General features: G+C 45.8%; 1 protein-coding gene across 2 annotated transcripts; it reads left to right on the top strand.

The window, feature by feature from the left end:
* Nucleotides 1-4: 4 nt before the first annotated feature.
* Nucleotides 5-27,981, top strand: LOC129811759 (protein jagged-2-like). 2 transcript variants are annotated; one of them, XM_055863329.1, is made up of 25 exons: nt 5-325; nt 906-1,226; nt 8,298-8,358; nt 14,405-14,659; nt 14,798-14,858; nt 16,686-16,816; nt 17,424-17,543; nt 17,716-17,829; nt 17,922-18,035; nt 19,103-19,216; nt 19,614-19,660; nt 19,791-19,964; nt 20,087-20,237; nt 20,460-20,624; nt 20,802-20,915; nt 21,036-21,263; nt 21,415-21,531; nt 21,620-21,647; nt 22,420-22,505; nt 22,876-22,989; nt 23,386-23,501; nt 23,579-23,836; nt 24,066-24,197; nt 25,316-25,475; nt 25,593-27,981. In XM_055863329.1, the coding sequence occupies exons 1-25, from the start codon at nt 257-259 to the stop codon at nt 26,096-26,098; spliced, it is 3,756 nt and encodes a 1,251-aa protein (XP_055719304.1). In that variant the 5' UTR covers nt 5-256; the 3' UTR covers nt 26,099-27,981. The 2 variants fall into 2 exon arrangements, with proteins under 2 accessions (XP_055719304.1, XP_055719305.1); XM_055863330.1 differs by lacking the exon at nt 19,103-19,216.

Here is a 27,981-nt window from a genome sequence, read left to right as displayed (position 1 = left end):
TTCAAACCGACCGCTTGCCTTGCTGTTGAGTGATTCGAACGGTGGGGGAAAGTCGTGTGTCTGGACCAGCAGTACCCTGCCTCGGGTGTCCCTAGTACGCATCTTATGTTACTCTTCATTCGGAGATATAGTAGGGAATAGATCACGCTTTCACATCGTGCATGCTAGGAGAAGACGATAAATCGGCGGTCAACTGCAGTTTCTATGAAATAAGTACATTTTTCCTAATGTTAGCCTACACTAATCAAACAGAGACATGTTGAATTGTATGGGGATGTCGAATTGCCTGTCAATAGTGTGTGTTCTTCTGACCGTGTGGACTGAGGTGAGAACTTTTTTTATTTTAATATTGTCAGATCAAATTAATTGATCGGCAGTTGGGCGAGTGGCTCATGCAGACAACGAGGTCTTATTCATTTTGTAAATTCAATTTTTAGAATTCCTTTCCTAATTCAATTACGTGTTCGACAGTTAAATCATGTGATCTTGGAATTTCTAGTTTGGAGCGTCCTCATGGATGAATTCGTTTTGCATTCTTTTTGCCCTGAGTCATTGTAATCAGCGTAATGTATCGACAGTGGTCATACCTGGGTTATAATTTATAATCTAGGTATTATCAGTTTTCATGGGTAAAAATGTGATATTTTAAAAAACACACATTTCTAGTATAAAGCAACATTAATAATATCAAATAATTATAAATTAAAAACACAAATCTCCCAAAACCTCTTCACTTACTAGAAATTGATCTAAAACCACTTTGTTCATAGCCTACTCAGCCTGAAACAACTAAACATTTGGAAAAAATGTAATGTTCAAGTGTGCAACATGCTTAACCTACTGTAGATTACTTAAATACTTTACGTGCTTCATGTATTTATTTTCTATTCAAATGTTATTTATAGGTGTCCCAGTCCTCGGGCTATTTTGAGCTGCAGCTGATTTCGGTACAGAACGCAAATGGTGAGTTGTCGGACGGGGACTGCTGCGACGGAGAAAGGAACACGCAGGATCTCCGCTGTAACAGCGATGAGTGTGATACGTACTTCAGAGTGTGTCTAAAGGAATACCAAACGGATGTCACGACCAGTGGCTTGTGCATCTATGGAACTGGATCTACTAACGTTATCGGTGGAAATAGTTTTCAATTTAAGAGCGCCAAAAACAACCAAAACCGAAACAACGATGGTGGAAAGATCGTCATCCCATTCCAGTTCGCTTGGCCGGTAAGTTGACGATACTTCACTATTACAGCTGTTGATCCACTGCATAAGGCGTGCTATTATTCATTGACTCATTAGTAGTCAAATATAGTCACTAGCCGAGTCCTAACCGGATGAGTCTGTGAGCTTGGCATCTTTATTGCCAGTGTCCACTTGGCGACTTTGGAGACCACCTCTATGTGTAAGACTGTGCGTCTGTGCGTAATAAGGTGCTAAATGTTTTTATCGTGTACAAAGAAATGGTAGAAATGGGCTTTACATCATGTCTAATGTCAATGTTAGAGCTCAGTTGGTATTCGGCCTAGTGCATTCCAGAAAAGCGCACATGATGTGCATAAACCTGTGTTTATTTTACGCAGCACGAATGCCATGAACACTTACACTTTTAACTCATAGCAAATTACATGTATTAAATTTGGTTTAGCTTTGGTTTTGTAAGTCAATGGCTACACGTGCCTTTCTCCTAAGGTCTGAACATCGAAATTGCTCGACACAGTACAATTGGCGCATGGTGGTTTCAGTCATTCATTGGTGCATCATCACAGTAACCTAGTAGTAATCTGCCAATCATATCTTTGGTTGGTTCTACACAACAGAGATGGGCCTACAGTCCAGTACAGACATGGACACTCACAATGCATCAAAGTGATGTTGAACAAATACCTCTCCTCATAAACAAAATGTCTTTGCTCATTTTGGAAATGTGAGGATTGTTGTATGTTTGGCTGGCTGTGTGACCTATCCATTCATCAATCCTCATGGTCAGCTGTCAGCAGGAGGGAAAGATGGAAGTAGTAACCTGGGGCCCTTGGCAGATACAATTACCACTAAGTTGTGTGTGACATAGGGAGTGGATATCGGTGTCACCACTACTCAAACAAGCGAAAATCCCAGAAGATCTCTATCCATCTAGGCTTGGGGATGCCTTTACTTCTGGCCTCTCAGGTTCACTGGTCTGCCATTATTTGGTCATTGTCTCTATTCAGTGGGTCAGTATTATCCTCTATGTACACAGGACAAAAGAGAAGATTGTGGAGCTGAGAGAACCCTTTTAAGTTTTCTTTTGTTGTGATTGGCCAGTCAAGGGCATATTAGTGGATGTGCTCATCAATGTTCTGACATTGGCCTCGAAATATATTTTAAAAGTCCAGAAGAAGGTCATGTTCTCTCCCATTAACTACTGTAACTGTAGCAGCATGTCATAACCATTCAAATGTTGTGCACTTTTAATTGGTCCTAAAACCACCAGGGTGTGCTGAGCTTGCCAGGTAGTGTTTCCTGTGTTGATGAGGAGGTGACTTTGGTTACTGCAGTGGGGGTGTTTTGAGACCACCAGTAGGGCACAGCAGCAACCTCATACTCCCAACACTACATGACAGCTGCATTTGGTTTGAGGATTTCTGTCAGACGCTAGGAGACCCCTAATAGTTTGAGTGTCCCCCCTCTTTCCACATGTATTTTTACATGAAAAATATTAGCTTCCCACTTTACGTTCAAAGCAAATGACAGACATTTGTAATAAACAGCATGTACAGCATACTGGCAGGCCTATTCTGTTGACTGATAAACCTAATAGAGTTATCAAGGCACGCCTTGTAGACTATAATGGCATCACCGGTTGGTCAGAATATCTGGGCCACTAGCTCCTGACATGAATTAAAGAGAAAAAAGCTTTTGTTCTGTCACTCAATGATCATTTCTTCTTCATGGTTAACCCCTCAGGCTGTTTGGGTCTTTAGTGACATCTTTCTCATGAAATGGAGTGAGGGAGGGATGGATGCTTGTAAAGAGAGAAGCTGCCTCTTCTCTTCCCTCTGTGAGGATTCTGTCACAAGGGAGAGGTATTTTTAGCACCCACCCGGCTCTTCAGAGTCACTTAATTTGCTACCTGCTCCTCCTTATTCTTCGATGTGTGGTATATTGAGAGGCAATCTGTCTTCCCATCACCCCTAAGGGAGTAAATCAAATGGATGAGGGGATGTTACTCTCCAGTTTCATGGCTGTTTCTCTACCCCTCTATCCCTGGCCATATTTCTTCTTTCACTGTAAAAACTCAGCTTTCATCAGGCTGTGCTTGGGTGCTACAGAGTTAGAACTTCGGCTTAGACACAAGGATGACCTTTTCCCTTCTGTCTGGTTAACTATCATGTCGTACAGTGGTGCATAACTCAGGTGCATAAGCATAACGTCTCTGGTTTCTTGGTGCTGATGCTTAGCATGTTATTACACAGCCAGTTACTTTCATTTCCACTTGCCTCCAGTACCCGTTCACATGGTTAGTGGAGCTCAGCTGGAGCCAGCCAGCCCACCAGGCCAGGAGGACTACAGCAAAGCCCCCCTCCCTCCCTCCCTCCCCCCCTCCCTCTCTCTGCTGCTTTGTGTTCAGGGCTAATTAAATCCTAGGCTTTATGTATATCATTAACTGAGACCTCACTCTACACACCGCAGCTCTCTCTCCCAATACTTGACATCAGCAGCTGCCCATTGTAATGTCATTGTATGGCTTTTGTATGCATCACTGTCTTATACCTTGGTGGTCAAATATTCTGGCATTTTGTTTTCAGGTTGTATTTTTGATAGTTAAATGGTTAGGAACTCAGGAAGGGTGTTGTAACACTGCTCTCTCCTCTGGGGTGAAGGGGGTGAGGGTTCATCCACATCAGGGTTTCTCAACGATTACAACATCAGGAGCCTCTGTCTCAGTTAATAGCCTTGTTACTCAACCCTTTTTGTAGGGAAGTGAGGGAACCCCGGTACATTCTGGATTTATCTCCAATTTATCATCCAACAGTCGTCCTCAGGCCGTGTGTGTGTGTGTGTGTGTGTGTGTGTGTGTGTGTGTGTGTGTGTGTGTGTGTGTGTGTGTGTGTGTGTGTGTGTGTGTGTGTGTGTGTGTGTGTGTGTGTGTGTGTGTGTGTGTGTGTGTGTGTGTGTGTGCGCTAATTACGTGAGAGCCTCACAGTTTGCCAGACCAGCGTACATTAATATATGTTCAGTCTTATGATTGACATGCGAGCATAGGCCTACATGCAGTGATTTGCGTCTAAAACTCATGCCCTAGCTGAGTTTCCGCTGCTGTGCTGAATAAGTTGGGTTTTCCCAACATGAAATATCTGTTTTCCGAGCCCTTGGGGGAAAAGCAGGCTTCCCCTTTGTCAGAGTCTTTCATGCCAAACAATGAGTTTATACCTCTGCTTTTGTCTGCATGTATTGTGTTATTTATAAAAACAAGTGGAGAGATGGAGAGAGAGAAGATGGCAGCCGCACTGGGCAAAATGTCAGGAGTGGATTGGAGAGCGTTTACATAAGGCCTCTCTTGTGTTGCGCTCCGAAGTACGCATGTGACATATCTCGTGTTCAACGCCTCACTCTGGTGTTGGGTATCCTGTTTGAAGTGAGAGGCTGTCGGCAGAGGACGCTGACTTATGGCTGCATTGGTGACCATTACAAGGTCCTGGGGAAACAAACAACAATACTGCTCTGTGGAGAGAGGCGGCAGTTCTAATACAGGTAGTGTGTGTCACAGAGAAAGAGGGCATGTCAGGCTTAGTCTTTATCAGCATATCAACATGGGCACTCGCTACTTGGTTCATATACTGTATGTGGAGTTTGAGCATGGTGCCATTCTCCAGAAGTTCTCAATGTTTGTTATCTTGGTGTCAGAATAATCTGAAATGTTAAATTTAAAAGATATGTGTGTTAATCACTTGAGGATAACAAAAATAAGTGACATTAAAAAAATATGTTTTCCTGTTAATAAATTGTGAAGGATAACCTAAGTCTTACTGTGCAATGTGGAAAGCTCTTTTCTAATGTGACTGAAGGAGACCCTGAGAAATAGAGTTTCAACAGCTTGGCTAAGAAAAATTAACTGGGTCATTTTGGTCTTTAATGGACGCCCATGCTATTAAAGGCTTGATTAGATTCGTTTTGACTTGATTGCGGAATAAGTAGACTGTGTATGAGTATCATGTGGAGGGTGTTGGTTAGGAGAGGCCTTCCTTAGAGCGGGGCTTCTCTGTTAATAACGTGCTATATTAGCCAGCCTCACTATACCCTACTGGGTTCTACATGTTTTATTCATTTCAATATCCTAACAGGTGTGAGATGACAGGTGTTGCTGTTTTTCCCCCTCTCATCTCAATTCTACTAAAGTTGTAAATTGGGTGTTAAAATGATGTCGGACAACTTTCTGTGAAACCCTATTGCTATTAGTGTTAAAATGGAATGTTGAGTCATTTTTATGTAGATGACCCCTAGTTAAAGCAGTACCTATATATTTGCAGTGTGTTAGGACACAGTACCTATGTATTTGCAGTGTGTTAGGACACAGTACCTATGTATTTGCAGTGTGTTAGGACACAGTACCTATGTATTTGCAGTGTGTTAGGACACAGTACCTATGTATTTGCAGTGTGTTAGGACACAGTACCTATGTATTTGCAGTGTGTTAGGACACAGTACCTATGTATTTGCAGTGTGTTAGGACACAGTACCTATGTATTTGCAGTGTGTTAGGACACAGTACCTATGTATTTGCAGTGTGTTAGGACACAGTACCTATGTATTTGCAGTGTGTTAGGACACAGTACCTATGTATTTGCAGTGTGTTAGGACACAGTACCTATGTATTTGCAGTGTGTTAGGACACAGTACCTATGTATTTGCAGTGTGTTAGGACACAGTACCTATGTATTTGCAGTGTGTTAGGACACAGTACCTATGTATTTGCAGTGTGTTAGGACACAGTACCTATGTATTTGCAGTGTGTTAGGACACAGTACCTATGTATTTGCAGTGTGTTAGGACACAGTACCTATGTATTTGCAGTGTGTTAGGACACAGTACCTATGTATTTGCAGTGTGTTAGGACACAGTACCTATGTATTTGCAGTGTGTTAGGACACAGTACCTATGTATTTGCAGTGTGTTAGGACACAGTACCTATGTATTTGCAGTGTGTTAGGACACAGTACCTATGTATTTGCAGTGTGTTAGGACACAGTACCAATGTATTTGCAGTGTGTTAGGACACAGTACCAATGTATTTGCAGGGTGTTAGGACACAGTACCAATGTATTTGCAGGGTGTTAGGACACAGTACCTATGTATTTGCAGTGTGTTAGGACACAGTACCAATGTATTTGCAGTGTGTTAGGACACAGTACCTATGTATTTGCAGTGTGTTAGGACACAGGCGATGGAAGGGGGACAGTCATTTATTCATTGAACAAGTGAAGGCAGTGAGGAGTGGGCTAATGAAAACTCATATCCCTCTGACTCCTATAAATTGGCTGGGAGGTGTCAAGTACCTAGTGCTACGTCTGCTGCCCCTGCCTGGTCCATCAGGTTACACTACAGTCAGACAGACAGCCCACAGCCCCACCCTCTGCTCCAGTCTCTCCCAGACTCCAGCCTCTCCTCAAGGATATATACCCACAGGGAGCCCATCAGTGAGTCAGAGCCCAGAGAGGATTCTGTCTGGAATTCAGTCATTGTGACATTTCAGATTAATTAAAGAAAGATTGATTAAGATATTACAATGTTATTATTATTATGACTTATTATCAAAGAGGACACCTTTGGGTTCTCCAGTCTCATAAATCATGGCCAGTCATATTTGACTGACAGGGAAGGGGATGGGAGGTGGTAGTCTGATTTGTCATTCACAGCGAAGCCTTGTTTCCTTGCGAGAGTTATTGGAGCCTGGCTGGGCAAGTGGAAGTGGGGAGACTAGGGAGGCAGGGGAGGACAGCAGAGGGGCACGGAGGCAGCCTCTCTGTGTCACACCCTCCACTGTGTTTTTCATGAAGAACACTCATTGTGTGATTTCATTTAGCTCTGATGGCGGTAGATGGAGTATAACAATGTATTGTAGACTGAGTATTACATCACCGACTCTGGTGATGAGCGGTTCTAGGTGGCTCAGGTCTTGACCTTTGAGTACTCTGTGGCAGTGTGAAAGACACATGCCTGTGGTCAGAATGTGCCTCCTCATCCTCTCTCTATCCTGGTGACTGACTGAATCTTGAGAGATGGGCCATACTAGTTAGATGAATTTAGATTACAGTTACAGACAGGATATGTGTAAAGAGACTAGAAGTGATGAAGGGGGACTGTGTCATAAGTCACTTCTGGGGGGGCGGGAGAGGAAGGACTGGAACGAGACTCCTCTGCCTTCCACATACTCAGCAGTTTAGCATTCTTAGAAGTCATAGTTGTGGAAGGTTTCCTCCAACAGCTTTGAGCATCCAAGAATCCAAATGACAGAAATGTTTGGCTCCTTTTTCACCTGCTTGAATGTTCTCATTTTAAGCCAGAGGAGATTTTTGGTGAGTTTAGGTCAGCTTTGTTTCGCTAGTTGTGGCTGTGCTAGGTGTTTTTGAGGTTGAAGTCATAAAAGGTTTCTCTGGAAAATGACAGACCACAGTCTACAGCTCCCCTCCCCCCCTCTGTCTAATCTGACCAGTGTATCATTTACCTCTCCAACCTGGACCTAGGGCATGGGAACTCACATCTGCTGGACTGGCCCCAGTCACTTGACAGAAAGCCAACTCCTTTCTGGCTTTGCTGTACTGATATCCAAATCCCTCCCCAGGAGTTTCGCCTGCTGCTGTTAGATGTTGTACTGTGTTAGTATGTGTGTACCTATCAAGGAAATGATATCACTGTACAATAAGTACAGCAGCGAGTCTTGAGCTAACAGCCTAATCACCTGTGTTATATTGGAATGTGTTCGGTGCCAGTCGGTGGTTCAAAGTAGATGTTTATCCCCACAGTAGTTGCACTTGTTAACTAACCTCAGGCTGATATCCAGCTAATCAGTGACATCAGTGTGGGAACCAGAGTTATTTTCCCACCAGGAGCATCCACATTTACTCACAAACTGTGTGTGTGCGCTATCATCATCATCATGTGTTCCTTATGTAATGCATTCCACATTCTGTAGGAATTTGCATGGGTCCGTGTCTGGCCGTGTGTGTTTGTGTCTGTCTGTGCGTCTGTCTGTGTCCGTGTGTGGGGAGTATGAACTCTAATAACCCCCTGATGATCCCCTGTGTGTCTCCCTTCCAGGTTTCGTACACTCTGATCGTGGACGCGTGGGACTGGGACAATGGTACACACAGCAGCAGTGGTAAGTACAGTAGGCTTCAGCTTTCCTGGTATTTACTACCACATGAAAGGAGAGCCGGCCAGGCCTCAGTGTCTCCCATGAAAATAAGTCATTAGGTTAGGGGTGAGGGACATATTTAGAAGTGACAAGGGTTCTACACAAACTTTTTCCACTGGTGGCACTTGCGCTACATACTTTTTCAGTTGGTGGCACCAATTATTTATATATATTTTTTGACATAATAATGAATAATGACCTGGTCTGTGTTCCATAATGTGCCTGCATTTCAAACAGAACCAGGCTAATAATGAATAACCATCTTTTGAACTAGCACACTGATGAAGTTTGTCCATGTGGTAGCTAAGTTAGCCTCGCCATTTCCGATGTTGAAGAGTTATTGAGAGGTTAATGTATCATGTTTTAGAACGAGAAAGCGAACCGGGTTCACTTTGTAATGGAACACTTTGTATGGAAAACCAAGTTGAACCAACATTCAATGTTGTCTTGCTAATGATAACTGCATATGGTTTTACTAAAACAAGCACAACCAACAAACTAGCGCAAAACCCTTCAATTGAAACGGTGTGAAACAAACGAAAACTCTTAAATCTCTCATAAAAACGGATCAGAAATGAAATCACGGAAGCAGTAGAATTTCTAAACCATAACTTCAATGACTTTTCAAGGACCAAAGAGCGTAGAGGTGAGATCAATGGCTTACGTAACTTGACAAGGCCTTTGTGTTTTTCCAGCCAGTAAACATGTGATACACACCAATCCAAGATTCTATAACACACTCCTGTTTTCAGTGCTGCGTAACTTAGCCTTGAGAGTCAGCTCTAGATATTCACAGGAACAATGCATCTTCACACAAAGCAGCTTCATAGCAGCACAAGAGGAAGAAACGCCCCCAATGCAAAGCCCAAGCTCTAGATTGAAATGGACTGTTAATTTGAGCCGCCATAGACCAACCACAGCAAACAGAACCATACAACAACCAGCTCACCTCTCTGTCTCAGTGTTTGACCCCTCAACATGCATGTGCACTATGTCAGGTCAGTCTGTCAGCTGTAATCCCTCCACTTTCAACTCCGCTCACTTTTAGTGGTGGTAAGTGAGCGCAGCAAACCTTTGTCTCTATAAGTCACAAGGATTTATAACACATGTTTAATCTGTTGATCTACACAGCCATTGTCTGTGATGCTGTGCATTCCTATGCTGCAGGCTGGCCGTTCATATTGCCAGGTTAGTTCCCACCCAGCTGGTCTGAGGGACTGTTTGTGCTCCATGTCTCTATATAAAACCTGTGAGCACATCACCTCGTTAAGCCATTAATTATGGAACACAGCTCTTTTTTTCTTTCTGCTGATGTCTGTCTGCTAATTACCGTCCCAGCAGCTGCTGTGCTACTGCACACCACTTCATTATCGCAGCCTGGACACTGACAGGCAGCCTCGACACTCTGACAGCCCTACTGCTGCTAAATTAGCCTGGACACAATGACAGGCAGCCTGTTATAGGGCACCTCTGGACTAGAGGTCTTCAAGGGTCCAAAAAGCTTTTCCCACTGCCCCGATATGAATAAAAGGAAACCCGTTCCCAATAGAACAAGGACAGTCGACCTGTTCTGAAAAGCCCTGTGGAAAAACAGAGCCAAACAGACCCATGCTGGTTCGGATCCCAGAGACCCATTCAGACCTGAGAGTTGAGCGAGAGATAGGAACCCCCAACGGGGCGCTGCCAGTGACATCAATAAACAAGTGATATTGGCCAAATTATCCACAATTACTGAGGTGTCCTTAAAAAGTGCCTATGATAAAACAAACGTTTCATTGTGCTTCAATATATAGCATATTAAAAACGGTATAGCCTATTGTTTTATTGTTTTTTAATTTCCTAAAAAAAGAATTGTCCACCTCACGGATCAGCTGTCAGAGATTTGAACACTAAATGCATCAGAGCATTGCATGACTATAGGCCTAAGCGTATGATATGAATATTTAAAAAATACATCTAAGGGAAGAGAAGCCCTAGAGAGACCGAGAGAAAGATGGAGCTATAACGGGGCTATGTTCCTGACACAAACATGCATTTCTTTATCCTTTTCAGATAGGCTACTATTATACAGATAGGCATACAACAGGAGGCTAATTCATACATTTTCTATCAGAATATGAAGATTAGCATTATATTGTTAGATTAAAGGAGTAACTCTGGTACACCTAAAACATTCTTCCTCACCAAGTTAAACTGTCGGAGATAGTTGGAGCGCCCGTGCACACTGCCTTCATAGGGCTGCAGTAGCGAAGCCTAATAATATACATGCCACACCAAACCTTCACAAAAGTTTCTGAACTTTATTAGGGTAATATGAAAAGTAAGTCAAGTCATTGTTTACAGAGAAAATACAAACAGGTTGTTGTATTGCTCCCGAGTGGCGCAGTGGTCTAAGGCACTGTGATTGGGAGTCCCATAGGGCGGCGCACAATTGGCCCAACGTCGTCCGGGTTTGGCCGGGGTAGACAGTCATTGTAAATAAGAATTTGTTCTTAACTAACTTGCCTAGTTAAATAAAGGTTAAAAAAATTGCTGCATTAAATTACGTTAAATAAATAAAGTTAGAAAATTGCATCAAACCTGAATAGTGAGTTACACACAGTCCATTTGGCCGCACCAACATTCTTCTCATCTTTGTCCACCCACGGAGGACATTCCACTTGTCGGCTTCTTTTCACCATACACTTTCTCCTCTAACTTTCATTTTACTTAAATGAAAAAGGCCTCCATCTTCGCAATCAACAGTAGCCAAAGGCCAAGGTTCCTTTCACTCGCTCTCTCTCTCCTCAGCAGCAGGCGCACGTGAGGTGAGTGGCCGGAACCAGTTTCAGCTATACATTTTATTGAGTTGCAATTGGCTGACACAGATACCAAGCTCACAACGTTCTCACCACCTCATACATTAAGTTAACAGAGGACGGGTCCAATTGGGGCTAGTCGATAGGGCATTGGGGGCAGTGGGCTGGATAGGGCAGTGGGTTGGATAGGGCATTGGGGGCAGTGGGTTGGATAGGGCAGTGAGTTGGATAGGGCAATGGGTTTGATAGGGCAGTGGGTTGGATAGGGCAGTGGGTTGGATAGAGCATTGGGGGCAGTGGGTTGGATAGGGCAGTGGGTTGGATAGGGCATTGGGGGCAGTGGGCTGGATAGGGCAGTGAGTTGGATAGGGCATTGGGGGCAGTGGGCTAGATAGGGCAGTGGGTTGGACAGGGCATTGGGGGCAGTGGGCTGGATAGGGCAGTGAGTTGGATAGGGCATTGGGGGCAGTGGGCTAGATAGGGCAGTGGGTTGGATAGGGCAGTGAGTTGGATAGGGCATTGGGGGCAGTGGGCTGGATAGGGCAGTGAGTTGGATAGGGCATTGGGGGCAGTGGGCTAGATAGGGCAGTGGGTTGGATAGGGCATTGGGGGCAGTGGGCTGGATCGGGCAGTGAGTTGGATAGGGCATTGGGGGCAGTGGGCTGGATAGGGCAGTGGGCTAGATAGGGCAGTGGGTTGGATAGGGCATTGGGGGCAGTGGGGTGGATAGGGCAATGGGCTAGATAGGGCAGTGGGTTGGATAGGGCATTGGGGGCAGTGGGCTGGATTGGGCAGTGAGTTGGATAGGGCATTGGGGGCAGTGGGCTGGATAGGGCAATGGGTTTGATAGGGCAGTGGGCTAGATAGGGCAGTGGGTTGGATAGGGCATTGGGGGCAGTGGGCTGGATAGGGCAGTGAGTTGGGTAGGGCATTGGGGGCAGTGGGCTGGATAGGGCAGTGGGTTTGATAGGGCAGTGGGTTGGATAGGGCATTGGGGGCAGTGGGTTGGATAGGGCAGTGGGTTGGATAGGGCATTGGGGGCAGTGGGCTGGATACGGCAGTGAGTTGGATAGGGCATTGGGGGCAGTGGGCTAGATAGGGCAGTGGGTTGGATAGGGCATTGGGGGCAGTGGGCTGGATAGGGCAGTGAGTTGGATAGGGCATTGGGGGCAGTGGGCTAGATAGGGCAGTGGGTTGGATAGGGCATTGGGGGCAGTGGGCTGGATAGGGCAGTGAGTTGGATAGGGCAATGGGTTTGATAGGGCAGTGGGCTAGATAGGGCAGTGGGTTGGATAGGGCATTGGGGGCAGTGGGCTGGATAGGGCAATGGGCTAGATAGGGCAGTGGGTTGGATAGGGCATTGGGGGCAGTGGGCTGGATAGGGCAGTGAGTTGGATAGGGCATTGGGGCAGTGGGCTGGATAGGGCAATGGGTTTGATAGGGCAGTGGGCTAGATAGGGCAGTGGGTTGGATAGGGCATTGGGGGCAGTGGGCTGGATAGGGCAGTGAGTTGGATAGGGAATTGGGGGCAGTGGGCTGGATAGGGCAGTGAGTTGGATAGGGCATTGGGGGCAGTGGGCTAGATAGGGCAGTGAGTTGGATAGGGCATTGGGGGCAGTGGGCTGGATAGGGCAGTGAGTTGGATAGGGCATTGGGGGCAGTGGGCTAGATAGGGCAGTGAGTTGGATAGGGCTCAGGAAAAATAGTCTATGTTAGTGCTGTTTATCCTCCAGGAAGCCTCAGCAACTGGCTCTGTGTTTAAACACTAAACAGACAGGCTGCCCGTTGTTTCTTTATTAGGTGGTGGCATGGCTATTAGTTTTAGTGTTTCTTAACACACAGTTTAACACCATCAGAGAACGATAGAGGGGATGGATAAATTGAAAATGATCAGCGGGCTGCTATCAGGACTACTGGTAAATGAAGTTTAGAAAAGGTTGTCTTGAGGAGTATCTTGTTAATGAGTGAGCTAATGTTACTTGACTACTAATGATGTGTCCATATCTAAGTTTAGCATGTTGAAAACAGCCTGACAACAGACATTGGCTTAAGACAACCATGCCACTAGTCATGCACGACTAAATGATCATGGCTGTTTGAAAACAGACAATTATGTCGCTCTTGACTTGGTCAACTGCTCGGTATGGAAGCCCCCTCATTGTTTGTGTAAGCCCGTGTTGTAGTCACCACACACACACCCCTTCTGCCTGCTCTCCCTAGTAACAGCGGCCTCTCTCTGAGTGTCTCCTTCTCCGCTGAGAGAGCCCATGATTGGTCTGTATTTTTATATCTAATTGCTGGAAATGAGCAGAGTGAGTGCTTGAGTTTTCAGGTGGGAGAGTGACTGATAATCTGTGCCCGTGTGTTAACTCTCAGTAAAATTGAGAAAATCAGGACAGCAAGTGACAATTTAAATAATTGTCAGTGTTTTTTAACTTCTTTATCATGAGTTAACTTTGGAAGTAAGCATGGCTGCCTGGACTGTGTAGTAAGTAAGATAGAAAGAGACAATAAAATAGTCATATCTGCATAACTGAAGGGAGGCTATACAGAATCCATCTAATGAAGAGGAGTACAATTCCTTAGAGTCCTGACTACCTGTCCAATATCAGCACACTATCCATCTAGAGGTGAGGACCTGTTTGCCCCCTCTTCAGTGGCCAGTCCTGGGCTGTGGATGTGGCTGTAGAAGCCAAGCCAGTTGGGTCATGGTGTTTCTGTTTCTTGAGAAAAAGCTAAAGGCCCTTTCCTATGTCGCCCTTCCTTGTCTGTTCCCGTCTCGTATTATTTCCGTCCTGGCTCCGAAGGAGTCAGCGCTGGATTTCCTGAGAAAGGGGAGAGAGGGAGGGAGACGAACAAAACACATTTCACAAGCATGAAAAGTTTCAAAAGCATTTGGTTATCAAGCTCCCGCAGCTCTGGCCCTATTTGTGTTTATTTTCCTTCTTTTTTCTTTCATGCTCTTGGAAACAGTGGTGTTTGACCTCGGGTCACCCTCTGATCTCCAGCAGCAGATAAACAACAGTGTTCTCTCAGATGAGTTTCTCTCCTGCTTCTAGACACTACTAGGACTTGTACTGAGACATACAGGTTCTAACATTGAATAAAGGGCTAGCCGGAATTCCCTTTTTGACTATTAAGTTGTATGCATGTTGTCAAGCGTCCATTAAAGAATGATGATCATATCTCTTGGTTTTTGTTTGTTCATTCAGGTGATGATCTGTTGATTGAGCGAAGTGTCCGTAAAGAAAGGATCAACTCTGGAAATGATAGACAGACTATCCAATACAACGGTCTTACAGCCAGCTTTGAGTACAGCATCCGCGTGCGCTGTGACGAGAACTACTATGGCAGCAAGTGCAACAAACTGTGCCGGCCACGCGATGACTGGCATGGCCACTACGTGTGTGACCAGTTTGGGAATAGAGGATGTATGGAGGGCTGGATGGGGACTTACTGTACAACTGGTGAGTAGATGAGCAGCCTGATACAATCCATGTGCAAGACATTTCAGAGTCAAAATACACACAGTGAAACTAATGCTTAGATATCCCTCTAATGATATTAGGAGTAAATGTGTGAATCCTTTTGTCAATGTCTCACAGCTATCTGCAAGCAGGGCTGCAACCTGCTGCAAGGATTCTGCAGTGCCCCAGGAGAATGCACGTGAGTCTGGGTTAGCTTCATTCTTTGTACCACTGTGTCCATTGACATCCCTTTGACAGAGATTTGTGTCTGGATGTATGGGCTGGATCTCTTTTTGAGTTCAATGAGGATGATAATGATGACACAGGATTGATCGCATACCAGAGCTTGACCCCCACATTCCCCCCTCCCCTCCCTGTCCCACCTCTCTATGGAACGTACAGTGTGTTACCCCACCCCCCCAGTCTGATCCAGGAGCTATTGTTCTCCTTCCTGTCCCAGACCTGGTCTGTAGCTCTAGCGGCAGCCTGTTTTTCACACAGCGTTTCCTCCCCTCCTCCATCGGTGTGTCAGGGCCCCTCTGCCCATGTCTGCAGCCCCAATCCCCTCTTCCTATCCTGGGCCTGTTTTGGCTGGCACACCCCACATGGGAGTGTGGACTCAATCCAGCAGCCTTAGTCACGTACATGTTAGTCTGCACGGCTGAACCAACCAAGTATTCCATTTCAAATCCTCTTGTATGACCACCTTCTTGTGTATCTCTCTGATGTGAGTACTGTACCACACTTATAGATCTGTTCAGTAGGGATAGCTGTGAGTAAGAGACCGGTTTGATTTAGTTCTCATAAAAGAAAGCATTTCTCATTGAAAATGGCAGGAGGAGTGGAACAAAGATTTTAACTGTGGCTGAGCTAAGAGCCCTTCATTGATGGGGCTGTGGTAAGGTGGTTGTTTGGTAATGGTAATGCCACCCTAGCCTTGTGGCCACCATGGTCTCTCCCTGCTCCCACTGTGACCATGGCCTCTCAATGCTGCTACTGCTACTGCTGCTTATTTTGGGAGAGAAAAAAACTCCAGGCCACTCTTGAACGTCTAAAACTATGGAGAAATGATAATGGTCCTATACGTTTTCAATAATTGCCCTTTTTCTGTCCCGCAAATTGCTTTTGACGAACAAATCGGTCCAGGAAAATGATGTGCTGTCCTCCACTGAATTTTGAAATCCCAATATGGCCCTCGATCCGAAATGATTACCCACCCCTGTTATGTAGCTACTGTATTCACTAAACCTCAGCACACTAACATACAGTAGCACACCACTGCACACTTCAGTACTTTTACACATGTACAGTAGTAGACTACAACACAAAGTAGTACTGCACCACGTCTTGTGTGACTGCAGTGCCGTATACTACAGAACATGTTAGCACACAGCACCCAGCAGTACATTCACTCCCTCCAGTACAGCATTTCAACTAGTAGTGTAGGGTTTGGTTGGTGTCCATTTGCAGGAGAGTGGTCTTAAAATAGCCCAGGGAGAGAAGTGACAGGACAGGTGGGGCAAGGTTACCGCTGGCCTTGGAATAACAGAGTGCTGCCATAAACCAACAGATTAGCTAACCCTTCACCGTCCGCCTCCGCTAGCTTGCAATGCTGTCTGCCTCAGGAGGCTCCGTCCCCGTCCCTGGCCCTCTGTCTAAGATTAGGAGCCTCAGAAGGGAAGGGGTGTCACTGGTCACCTTGATGAAGACATAATGTCTGGCTCCTGATGGAGTTTACCTTGAGATTTACATGAACACGTACTCCTAGGTTTGTCATGTGGTTGATGTATTGCAGAAGGCCTTGTCCTATGAGTCTTGGTTCAATTATGAACCATCTATTAATGGGACTGATGAATGATGTATTTTTCGAGATGTAGCAAGGCCCAGTGTCACAGTGCCTGTCCTGATGACATCCGTGCGTCTTTGACTTCTTCCATGTTTTGCACAAAATATGCACATCATATTAAGACCAGACAATCGGTCGTCCGTTCCTAATGTCTAATGGTGTCTCTAATCTGTCTTGCAGGTGTACGTACGGGTGGCAGGGTCCATTCTGTGACAACTGCCTGCCCTACCCAGGCTGTGTCCACGGGACCTGTGTCAAGCCCTGGCAGTGCACCTGTGAGAAGAACTGGGGAGGCCTGCTGTGTGAAAAAGGTGAGAAGACATTGTACTTTTAACACATCCTCTACAGTGACCCCTGACCTCACTGTAGTGTCACAGAGCACAAGGTCACCTCTGAGAGCCCCTCAGCAGCAGGTGGTCAACAGAGGTCAGTTTAGGTTGACTGCTAGAAACAGGATATCACTTACAGAGTTACAAGATGGAGAGGAGGATGGAGAGACTACATTTAGCAATGTGTAACAGTACAGAGGTAGGATCTTAATTTGAGCCAGTTTGCTACAGCAGGAAAATAATCACGCAGCAACAGGAAATGTTCATTGTTTTATTGATTATAATTAGTGGACATTTTTTGTAGGGTTTGATACGTTTTTCATTAGCGCAAATCAAGTCTGACATTTTAAAGTGGAAATTACAAACTTTAGAAGCCCTTTAAAACCTTGAATAAACAACAAATTCCTGCAACAACAGGATGAAGAAATTAAGATATGGCATCTGTATGCCTTCATGTCCGACCCTATGAAGTCTTATTATAACAATGTATTCAATCTGAAACATATTGTTTACCATCTTAACCCTTTGGATGTATTCCTATGAGACCATTAAAGTATAAATGTAATCCTTCCTGTATCATTCTCTCCAGATCTGAACTACTGTGGGACGAACAAGCCGTGTAAGAACGGAGGAACGTGTATGAACACGGAGCCAGATGAGTACAACTGTGCCTGTCCTGACGGCTACTCAGGAAAAAACTGTGAGATAGGTGAGTCAGTCATTACTCCTCAAACAACTGGTCAAAGATCACAAATTCAATTATGTCGGTGCCAATGTCCTAGGGTTGATAGTTTGCTTGTATATTTTGTTATATTTGTGCTATCCATGTCATCTGTCACTTTGACACATCTCTCTTCACCTGTCTGTTCACTTATCTCCAGCGGAACACGCCTGTGTGTCTAACCCCTGTGCCAACGGGGGCACCTGCCACGAGGTACCGTCTGGGTTTGAGTGTCACTGTCCTGCAGGCTGGGCAGGGCCCACCTGCGCTAAAGGTGAGTGAGTCACGATCTTGCCCCTCCCAAAGTGTGTGTGCCCCCATGTTTTTACAAAGCTGAGCGTTAACATCATTGTGTGTGTGTTCCAGACACGGACGAGTGTGCATCAGACCCTTGTGCTCAGGGTGGGACCTGCATCGACATGGAGAACGGATTTGAGTGCCTCTGCCTCCCACGGTGGGCTGGGAAGACCTGCCAGATAGGTAAGCCTGAAATGGAGAGGTGATGGGGGGGGGGGGGGGGACTGGAGCAAAGCATGTCCAAATGTGGAGAAGATTATGTCCTGGGGAGCATCATTTGAGACAGTTTGCATGCTAAATTCAATTACGAGTTTGATTTGAAGTGATTGTGATATGTTGTGATGTGTTTTTGAATCTTGACTTGAAATGTTATTGATAATGCCTTGTTCCATCGTATGCCAGGAATATGTGCTCGTCTAGTATCTGGTTGTTTGTGTCTCTCACCCTGTTGGGCCTGTACTAGTACTATGGCGTGGATACTAATTTGAAATTGGTGTATGCATGTCCATGTAGAAAGCTGGACATTATGTGTAACCCGAGCCAGATGACTTGAGTAAAGCTATAAATAACACATAGCCTGGCAACAGCTAGCCTTGGGGACTGATATAGCCTGACAGGGGGTTATCTTTGGCTACAGACTGGGGTAAAAGAGGTATGTACTCTAGTCTCCACCAAGAGCAGAGCCTCACCCCGCCACTGTTTAGCTACGTGGAGAGGAAACGCTTTATAACCTGTAAACACGCTGAGGGAGGAACACAAGCTCCGGGTCTTGTGTTACGCGCTCCATTATTTTCAGCGCGCAGGCGGTTCCCCTTTCAGCGAGTGAGTGGTACCTGAGAGAGGGGTGTCAGGTGTCCGCAGCCCAACAGGTGCTCCTCACTTCAGTGGGAAAGCAGTTGTGTTCTGGTCAGTCCAGGGAGAGGGTGTTAGTGACCATTGCCTTGTGAACTGACCACTGGGAGAGCTCTGGATGTCAGAGAATAGGTCCATTCAGAAATAGTGTAGGGAACTAAAATAAATGGTCAGGGAAGGAGGCAGAGCCAGCAAAATGGATGGCAAAAAATGCAATCAAATGTAACCGAGTTGAGAAAGTTCTCTAAAAGCAGGTGTAGCCTTGCACTATAGAGATCTGCTGGGTGGTGGGGCTTGGATGCTGGCTCTTAGGTCTATCTCTTTCCTTTCTCTCTCTCTCTCTCTCTCTCTCTCTGTCTCTCTCTCATCTCTCTCATCTCTCTCCCTTCACTCCGCAGACGTTAATGAGTGTATGGGGAAGCCTTGCCTCAATGCTTACTCTTGCAAAAACTTGATTGGTGGATATCACTGTGCCTGCTTTCGAGGATGGGCCGGCCAGAACTGTGACATCAGTCAGTATCAATCAATCATGTGCCTCTGTCCCCTTTGCCTGCAGCTAGCTCTGTCACCTACTTGGGCCACTGGCCTACTGTCCTGTTCCTATCTCAGGCTTTCTGCTTTATTATGGCCTACAATGCTTATCTAGATCCATGGATCGTGTTTTTACATGGCTATGAGAAGCACATCCTGTAGATATCTTTGAAGGTTTTTGTCAACCTCACTGGCTTTCACTGCATGCACTTTAACCAACAGCATCATGTCTTCCTGCATCTTGATCGTTTCTTTGAAGCATTAACCAAGTTGCACATTCTATGTTTTGTTTGTGTGTCACATGCATGCTACCCCTGCATGTTCCCCTGTACTATCTGTTGTACTGTATTTGTAAGTTCTCTCTTTTCACCTCTGCAGATGTCAACAGCTGCCATGGACAGTGTCAGAATGGAGCGACTTGCAAGGTAGGAAACTGTATTTAATAAGGCAATCTGGCCACCATGTTTGATGACCTCCATTCATAGTATATCTATGGTTAACATCATGAGTATGAAAGCCACTGAGTGACATGGGTTTTTCTTGCGCTTCGTACAGGAGGGGCAAAGAGGCTACGTGTGTGCCTGCTCACCGGGGTTTGTGGGCCGGCATTGTGACATCCAGAAGAACAGCTGTGCTAGCGGCCCATGTAGGAACGGGGGCATGTGTCACACCCTGCTGGACAGCTTCATGTGTGAGTGCCCACATGGGTACACTGGCACCACCTGTGAGGTGAGCTATAGTCCTTCCCAGACCTTCGACAAGTCTGATCTTCTCTTTTATACACAACCATTATCTATTTATACATCTGTCTATCCATTCATCCACCCTTTCTTCCGTCGGTCAATCCATAGGTGCAGAGCAACCCGTGCAGCCCTAACCCATGCCAGAACAAGGCCCAGTGTCACAGTTTGATGGATGACTTCTACTGTGCCTGTCCTGACGACTATGAGGGCAAGACCTGCTCTGAGCTCAAGGATCACTGTAAGACAAATCCCTGTGAAGGTACAAACCAGTCTATAAACCTATTGATGTCATCTCAACTCCAATAACTCAACCCCTTGTAAAAGTGCTCACCAGGCAGTTCTCTTGTCTAGCCTAAACTGAAACCTGCTCTTAAGCTGCTTAGTCCTCCGGTCAACCTCTAGACCAACACTCATTTCAACCCAATCCTCTCAGGCCTATCTCACCAACAGTCTCTTGTCGTTCCTTCTGTTTTGATCCCAGTGATTGACAGTTGTACTGTCGCCGTGGCCACCAATGGCACAAAGGAAGGGGTGTGGCACATCTCGTCCAATGTGTGCGGCCCACACGGACGCTGCATCAGCCAGCCTGCTGGGAACTTCACCTGCTCCTGTGAACCGGGCTTCACTGGAACATACTGTCACGAGAGTGAGCAGACACACACCATCATCATCACACTTCATTGTCATAATCATCACCATCATCATACCATAAGACTGAACATCCTGGTCCTTACTGTTCCACACCACTGACTTACTGTATGAGTATCATCATCGTCTTCCTCATCCTCCACATTCTCTTTCATATGTCTCATCTCCCTCACAGACATAAACGACTGTGTGCCGCCTCCCTGTAAGAATGGAGGAACCTGCATTGATGGGATCAGCTCTTTCAAGTGCTTTTGCCCTGACGGTTGGGAGGGCACGCTGTGTGACATGGGTAAGTTTGAGTGTGTGTGTGTGTGTTTTGTGTACATGTGTGTGTGTGTCCCTGGGTGGTTTTAATGTACCTCTCCATGGTGTGTGTTTCTCTAACTGATCCGTGGTGGTGGTGTTCCAGATGTGAATGAGTGCAGTAGGAACCCCTGTAAGAACGGAGGTCGCTGTGTGAACCTGCTCAACCACTTCTACTGTCAGTGCCAGGACAACTGGAAAGGCAAGACCTGCCACTCACGTGAGAGCCAGTGTGATTCCAGTACCTGCAGTAATGGGGGGACGTGCTTCGACCACGGGGACACCTTCCGCTGTACCTGTCTCTCAGGGTGGGGGGGCAGCACCTGTAACACAGGTGAGAAACCATTATTGCACCGTTCTGCCTATGTCGTTCAAGGAAAAGTCCAATAGACTGCTCTGGTCCATATGCTCCATAGGAGTCCTATTGCTTATACATTTTGTGAAATATAGGTTCTAAACTCATCATACTTTATTTCTCTTGTCAGCCAAGAACAGCACGTGTGACTCTAACCCGTGTGAGAATGGAGGGACCTGTGTCGGAGGGGGTGATGCCTACACCTGCATCTGCAAGGATGGCTGGGAGGGGCCCACATGTGCTCACAGTAAGGCACCATATACTGAACTATATCCAGGTTATAATCATAAACTAACACACTGATTTTAATTCTGTGTTATCCCCTTTTTTCACAGATGCAAATGACTGCAATCCTCAACCCTGGTAAATTGAATTTATTAAATGAACTGAAATACTTGTAAAAGTCTTTTAAACCTCTTGGCTCCTGTACTGGTTCTATTACAAGTGATGAGAGCTGTTTATGAGAGCCAGCCTTCTTATCCCATTCCCTGTCCAGTAGCACACACACCCATATAAGATCATATTCCCTCAGTGTTTTGGTTTTACAACAGGAACACATGACTCCCACACACCGCTCATCTCACAAATCTAATTTAATGCTCAGAGATTTCCCATTAAAGTTTGTTCTGTGAAGGTGTGTGTGTGAAAGGGGAAGTGTGTGTATCCCTGACTCCTCTACAGAACACTGCAGGGCCTGACAGCTGGGTATTCCATGGTCCCGTGGATCAGAGGGGCTGAGTGGACAAAGGCTCCCGCCACCACAATGACTGACAGGGGGATTAGCACAGGGGGGCAGTGGGGTGGAAAGAGACGCCCCTCTCCCTATTCTTCACCGCTGACCCCTGAGCATGGGGCAGTGTAGGCAGGAGAGGGGGGCTGGGTAGCAGGGGGTATAGGGCGAGCACGGTATGGGGTCAGTTTGGGATTTACATATGAAGTCTGAACATTGATAGGGGATCAGCTTTAGAGACCACAGTCTCTAGTCCCTTGCCTTGGGATTCTGCTGCTAGGATCTAGACCTGAGAATGTGAATGTATTCTCTTTGTAGTCTGAGCCTTCAGGCTTGTGTATGCTGCTGCACCTGTGCCAGGGATAGGCTGACGTATTGATGTGTGGCTCTGTTTCCTCCCTGCAGCTATAACGGTGGTGTCTGTGTGGATGGCGTGAACTGGTTCCGCTGTGAGTGTGCCCCAGGATTTGCCGGACCAGACTGCCGGATCAGTGAGTCCCTGGGAACCAGAGGGGTGTGGGGGGTCAGATTGGAGGGGTCAGGGGTGAAAGGGGACGGGGGGAGTTTGAGCTGATTGTTTGTGAGGGACAGATTAGGAAGCCTTTAGGAAGCCTGTCTTAACCTCCGACCTCTCTTGTGAGGAGAGGTCAGCTGTATTCTGCAAACAGGTCAGTTCAGTCGTACATTCTCAGGGACAATCCTCTTTCCTTTCCCCCTTTTCAGAGAAGGTCTATTTTTCATGTGGAGATGCCAGACATGAGAACCAATAAGCATATCCCCTGTTGTGATGATATTCTAGCTAGGTGCCTTGCAGTAGACTAGAGATATGTGTATAGTAATGTCCTCTTGTTTCCCCATCAGACATAGATGAGTGCCAGTCATCGCCCTGTGCCTATGGTTCTACCTGTGTGGATGAGATCAACAGCTTCCTCTGTGTGTGTCCCTTGGGCCGGACTGGGCCTCACTGCCAAGAGTGTGAGTACACTGCAGCTATACACTCTTAGGGAAAAAACGTGCTGTCTTGAACTGAAAAGGGGTCTTTGGCTGTCCCCGTAGGAGAACCCTTTGAAGAACCCTTTTTGGTTCCAGGTAGAACTCTTTTGTGTTCCATGTAGAACGCTTTCCACAGAGGGTCTACCTGGAACCAAAAAGGGTTTTACCTGGAACCAAAAAGAGTTATCCTATGGGGATAGCCGATGAACCCTTTTGGATCCCTTTTTTCTAGGAGTGTAGAGAGAACACCTTTATTACTGTATCCATGTAGTGGGGGAACTTTCTTCCTTTGACCTCATGCGTGGTAGGAAGAGTTTCTAAGGACTGAGCCTGATATTGCCTTAGTCCTAAACCTGCTCCTCTCCCTCCCCTCTGCAGTCATAGGGATCGGAAAGGCCTGTCGTTACTCCGGCCTGCAGTTCCCTCACGGCAGTCGATGGGAGGAGGAGTGTAATACCTGCCAGTGTGTCAACGGCATTGTGCGCTGTTCTAAGGTGAGACTTGCTTTTATTACACATAGTGACGGTGTGTGTGTGTGAGCTGCCTCCATGAACTCTGTTTGTGTGTACAGGTACGGTGTGGCCGACGGCCCTGCCTGCTGCAGAGAGGTGGTGCCGGTCCAGACACTAGTGCCCCGTGTCCTAGAGGACAGGAATGTGTGGAACACCAATTCCTCACCTGCTTCGCCAAGCCCTGCCACCAGTGGGGCGTGTGTTCCACCCCCGACCCCCCTCCGTCCCTCCACACCCAGTGTGAACCCAACAGTGGTTACCTGGACAACAGCTGTGCCCGCATCACACTCATCTTTAACAGAGACAAAGTTCCACAGGTGGGTAAACGTCATCATCACCTGACTGACATTTGATGAGAGATTTCATTTAAAAAAGACAAGATCTCAGTTGCAGATGTTTTTTACTAGACTTGAATCTCCGACAACACCTTCCCGAACCTTTACCTGAGAATTCAAGTGAATGGAATTAGCTAGGAGCTGGCAGTCACTTCAGCTGAAAATGCTAATGGTTATCTCTTATTATTCTGTGTGTGTTTGCTAATCAAAGGGCACCACTGTGGAGAACATCTGCTCGGAGCTGAGGTACCTTCCCATCGCCCAGACCCTGGCTAAAGATTGCACGCTCCTCATTCTCTGTGACCTGTCCTACTCCAACAGTGACGCCGTGGAGGTTGCCATGGTGAGTGCCTGACATCCCCCACCACCCCTATCCCACCTCAGCCCCCCACCTTCAGACTCTGAGCTGTTACCATCTGCCAATGATCCCCTCTTACCTCCTCCTCACCTCCCACGGTCGCCTGCAAGAATAGTCTCTCTCCCATCTCTTTTTCAGTTATCCCCGAGGACCACACCCCTTTAGGTTCCTTCTTTCACTTTATTAAATCACACACTTAATTGGTCATTGTAAATGGGATCCAGGGTAGACTTGTAAAAGTGGGGACTTTTGAAGCGCATCGTCCTTTGCCTGAACATCTGGATGCCATTTAGCTTTACTTTGGTCCACCTTACTGTTACTGTGCAGTCGCTCCTCCCTCGCTTCTCATAGACCGTGTATATGAAATACCTCTCTCTCGCTCTTTCTCCCTCACTTTCTCCCTTTCTCTGGGACTGGCGTGGCCACCCAGGCTCTGCTCTCCAGTCAGACACAGGGGAAATCAGACGCTACAGGGCACTAAGCCCTTAATGGAGGGGATTAGGCCTTTTCTTGTGATGTAGTCATGTTTGGGGACGTCCAGGAAAAGGAGTGGTGCGTCTGACGTCCTGGTAGCTTTGTACTGAGTTCAATAATGAAACTCCTTAGACCCTATCAGGCTTACAGTCAAATGTTAGTTGTGCTTTCTTAGACCATTATGAAATAGTCTTGATCTCAAAGTGAACTCAACACGAAGTCACATCATTTCAACCTGATATGTATTGTGGATCTGGGTTTGGCAGAGTAGTCCCATCCAGCGGGCTCTATGTGAGTTCTCAGTAAGAGGCCTGTAGTCCATTCTGAAGCCCATAAGCTGTTAAATTTCAGAAAGTGGTGTGTGTGTGTGAATGAATGAGTTTCTGCTTACCCAGAAAGAGGAGTATTGCTGACTGACTGGCTACTGACTGACTAGCTAGCCAGGGATCACCAGGGAGCCACATCTCTGCTTGTTCTCCATTGTTCCTCCTAATTGAAGTGCACAGCATCCAGCTAATCTCCCTCTGCTCCCCGTGGACTCTCTGGTCCACTTATTAGGCAATTAACTAGACCCGCTGGGTGTGGGTGGGGGTGTGCTCTACTGTGTTGACTTACCATCTCTCCTCCAGTCGTATGATCAGGATGGTCAGGAGCAGAATGGAGACCGTGGTCAGATCCAGGAGGCTGCCAGTGCCATCGTCGGTGCCCTGTCCAAACGCCACAACAGCACCGTCATGCTGGCCGTGGTGGAGGTCAAAGTGGAGACGCAGGTCATGCCCCAGTCTGTGGGTAAGTGACCGGACTAGGCTTGGTTTCACTGTCTGCATGTTCTTATACTGTGCTTTGATTAGGTAGCATTACAATACATGATAGTAAAGTATAATTTTATGGACTTTCTGTCTCTAGACCACCTGGTGCCAGTGCTGTGCGTGGTGTTCAGTGTGCTGTGGATCTTCTGTATCGTGGTGTGTGTGTGGTGGACCCGTAAGAGAAAGAAAGAGCGTGAGAGAGAGTCTGCAGCAGAGGACAGCACCGTCAACAACCAGCTGGAGCCACTGAGGGTCAGCCTGCCACAGCACAAAGACAACCGAGGCAAAGACATTCAGCACGAATGTAAGAAACTCATGAGCCCTCCAGACCGAACGTGTGACGGGGCTGAGGGAGACGAGGAGGAGGACGGTGAGGAGGAGGAGCTGAGGAGAGGAGGGATGGAGCTAGACAAGTTCTCCACCCAAAAGTGCTCCTTGGCAGGAGTGCAGGACAAAGTGATGGACAAAGGGGGAGTGATCTGTACGACGCGTAGTGCCCCTGTCAAACCCCCCCACCGGACAGCGTACAGCCCCAAAGACAACCGGTGTAAAAACCTCAACGCTGCCAACGTCAGTGAAGACGTCAAAGACCATTATGTATGAGCACAGCCTAGAGGTGGGACCTCTCAAACTAAAGACAATGTCTCCATCTAATAGAAAAACACAAGCACCAATAGTGAAGATTTCAGACACGTTTTACATTTAATTTTACATTCTTTGTCTGCAACATGGAGGCTTCTTATCTACTAAAAGCATTGCAAATGAACATTTCAGCAACAAAAAGAGACCTGAATTTCAGTTTAAATCACACTGTTGAAAATAGGAAAAAGGAAACCTTTTTTTCTTTTCTTTTTTTTGTTTACAAACTGTCGCTCCCTTTAAAGGAGAGCTCTTCTTTTCACAGCATGTCACTGAGCAGTTTGTGTATTATGTGACTTTGGCGTGAGCACTGCCATTGGAGGACTATGGAGAGCCATTGAATGGCAGCTGTTGTTGTACTACTACATTACTACTAGTGCATTTAGTCCATATCTGCCTTAACCCGCACTGTGGGCCTTTTCTTTGTTCTCTTGGTATAATAATGTCATTTGTATAAGAAAAAAGTTACATATATATAAGACCCTTTGAAAGCTATAAGCAGTATATAACACCTGACGTCAGCATTAGTTTATAAACATAAACATATTTTCCATGACATGTCAATGCTTCTAAAGATTTTCTGTACAGTATATCCCTTTAACATGCATTTTACTCTACCACTTCCTGCAAGCCTAGATGCTTTATTATTTGCTTGGTAGAAAGTGCCTTCAGCCCTTTTATTATTTCATCTCATTCAAAACATTTATCCAGAACTTAATTAATATAAAGGGAAAATATGTCCTTTCACAGCTCTTCATATCACCATAAAGGTATTTCTTTGAACAATGTATATATGTAAATATAAAAATGGCTGTGTATATTTGAATTTAGTAACTTAAGTGACCCTTTTTATTATAGTTATTTGAAAGAATAAGATTGTTTTGTTTGTTTTTTATGATGTCATTCCGTTTTATTAGTGTCCGTTGACACAGGGCTGGTTTTATACAGATATATGGACAATATCAAGGGTCCCACTTACAGAAACAAATTAGCATTGACAGAAACAAATTATTCTAAGTGCTTGTTTGTTTTGCTTTATGATTTTATTTTGTTCCAACACTTAAAATTGTGAGTAAGCAGAGCTGTTAGTTCTAGGCTTGTCCTCGTCTGTTGCTTTAGTAGGAGCTATCTGTTGGGAGTTTCCCTAATGAATGCTGGCTCACCATGTCCCATTCACTATGCTACTGTATGTGAACATTAGAATGTCCTATTATATTGCAGGGGTGTACCAGTGCATGGAGGGGTTAGGTTGATCTGATACAGAAACAGTGCTAGCAGGCTTTCATCAACGTGATTTAGGTCGGAATCAGGAGTAACTACAATTCAATTCAAGGCCATTATCAGATCAATCCTATGGTTTAATTGTTGTCTGGGATGGAGCCTGATGGATACACTGCTAGTTTTCAGCAGCACTCAGTTACCAAGCCCTGCAGTGGTGCATTGGATTTCTGCTTTCAATACTGGTCTAATGAAGGGAACAAGTTTTATTGTTGTTGTTGATGTTGTGGTTGTTGTCCAGTGTTTGTTTTATATCCTGTTTCTGCACTAAGACAGGAAGATAACCCATTGAGCATTACCTCAGCGGTGGTAGTGAAAAGGATTTTTGTTGTTCTTTACAGTTTAATATTGTTATTCTCTGACAAGAACTGTCTTTCAAATGTTTTGATGATAAAGAAAATTCAAATCATTATCCAGTCATCATAATCCCACTAGCCCCAGAGCATGGGCTGAATGTGCAGAACATTGTAATTATTTTGTACAAAAGAGCAGTTGCATCTTGGTTTGTTAGTGGAATTTGTGTTTGTTCTTAGAACAATCCATTTATTTATTAAAGTATTTTATACCAA

The sequence above is a fragment of the Salvelinus fontinalis genome, chromosome 15 (assembly GCF_029448725.1).
Source record: "Salvelinus fontinalis isolate EN_2023a chromosome 15, ASM2944872v1, whole genome shotgun sequence".
In the NCBI taxonomy this organism is placed as follows: Eukaryota; Metazoa; Chordata; class Actinopteri; order Salmoniformes; family Salmonidae; genus Salvelinus; species Salvelinus fontinalis.
Note: the sequence above shows the minus strand (reverse complement) of the source record. Positions and strands in the feature narration are given on the sequence as shown.

Bases quoted from the DNA above. Each gene is read 5' to 3' on its own strand.
- LOC129811759 (XM_055863329.1), top strand. From the start codon at position 257: ATGTTGAATTGTATGGGGATGTCGAATTGCCTGTCAATAGTGTGTGTT. The intron at 17,830-17,921 runs GTGAGTGAGTCA...TGTGTGTTCCAG, and splicing joins AGGGCCCACCTGCGCTAAAG to ACACGGACGAGTGTGCATCA. The intron at 22,506-22,875 runs GTGAGTCCCTGG...TTTCCCCATCAG, and splicing joins CGGACCAGACTGCCGGATCA to ACATAGATGAGTGCCAGTCA.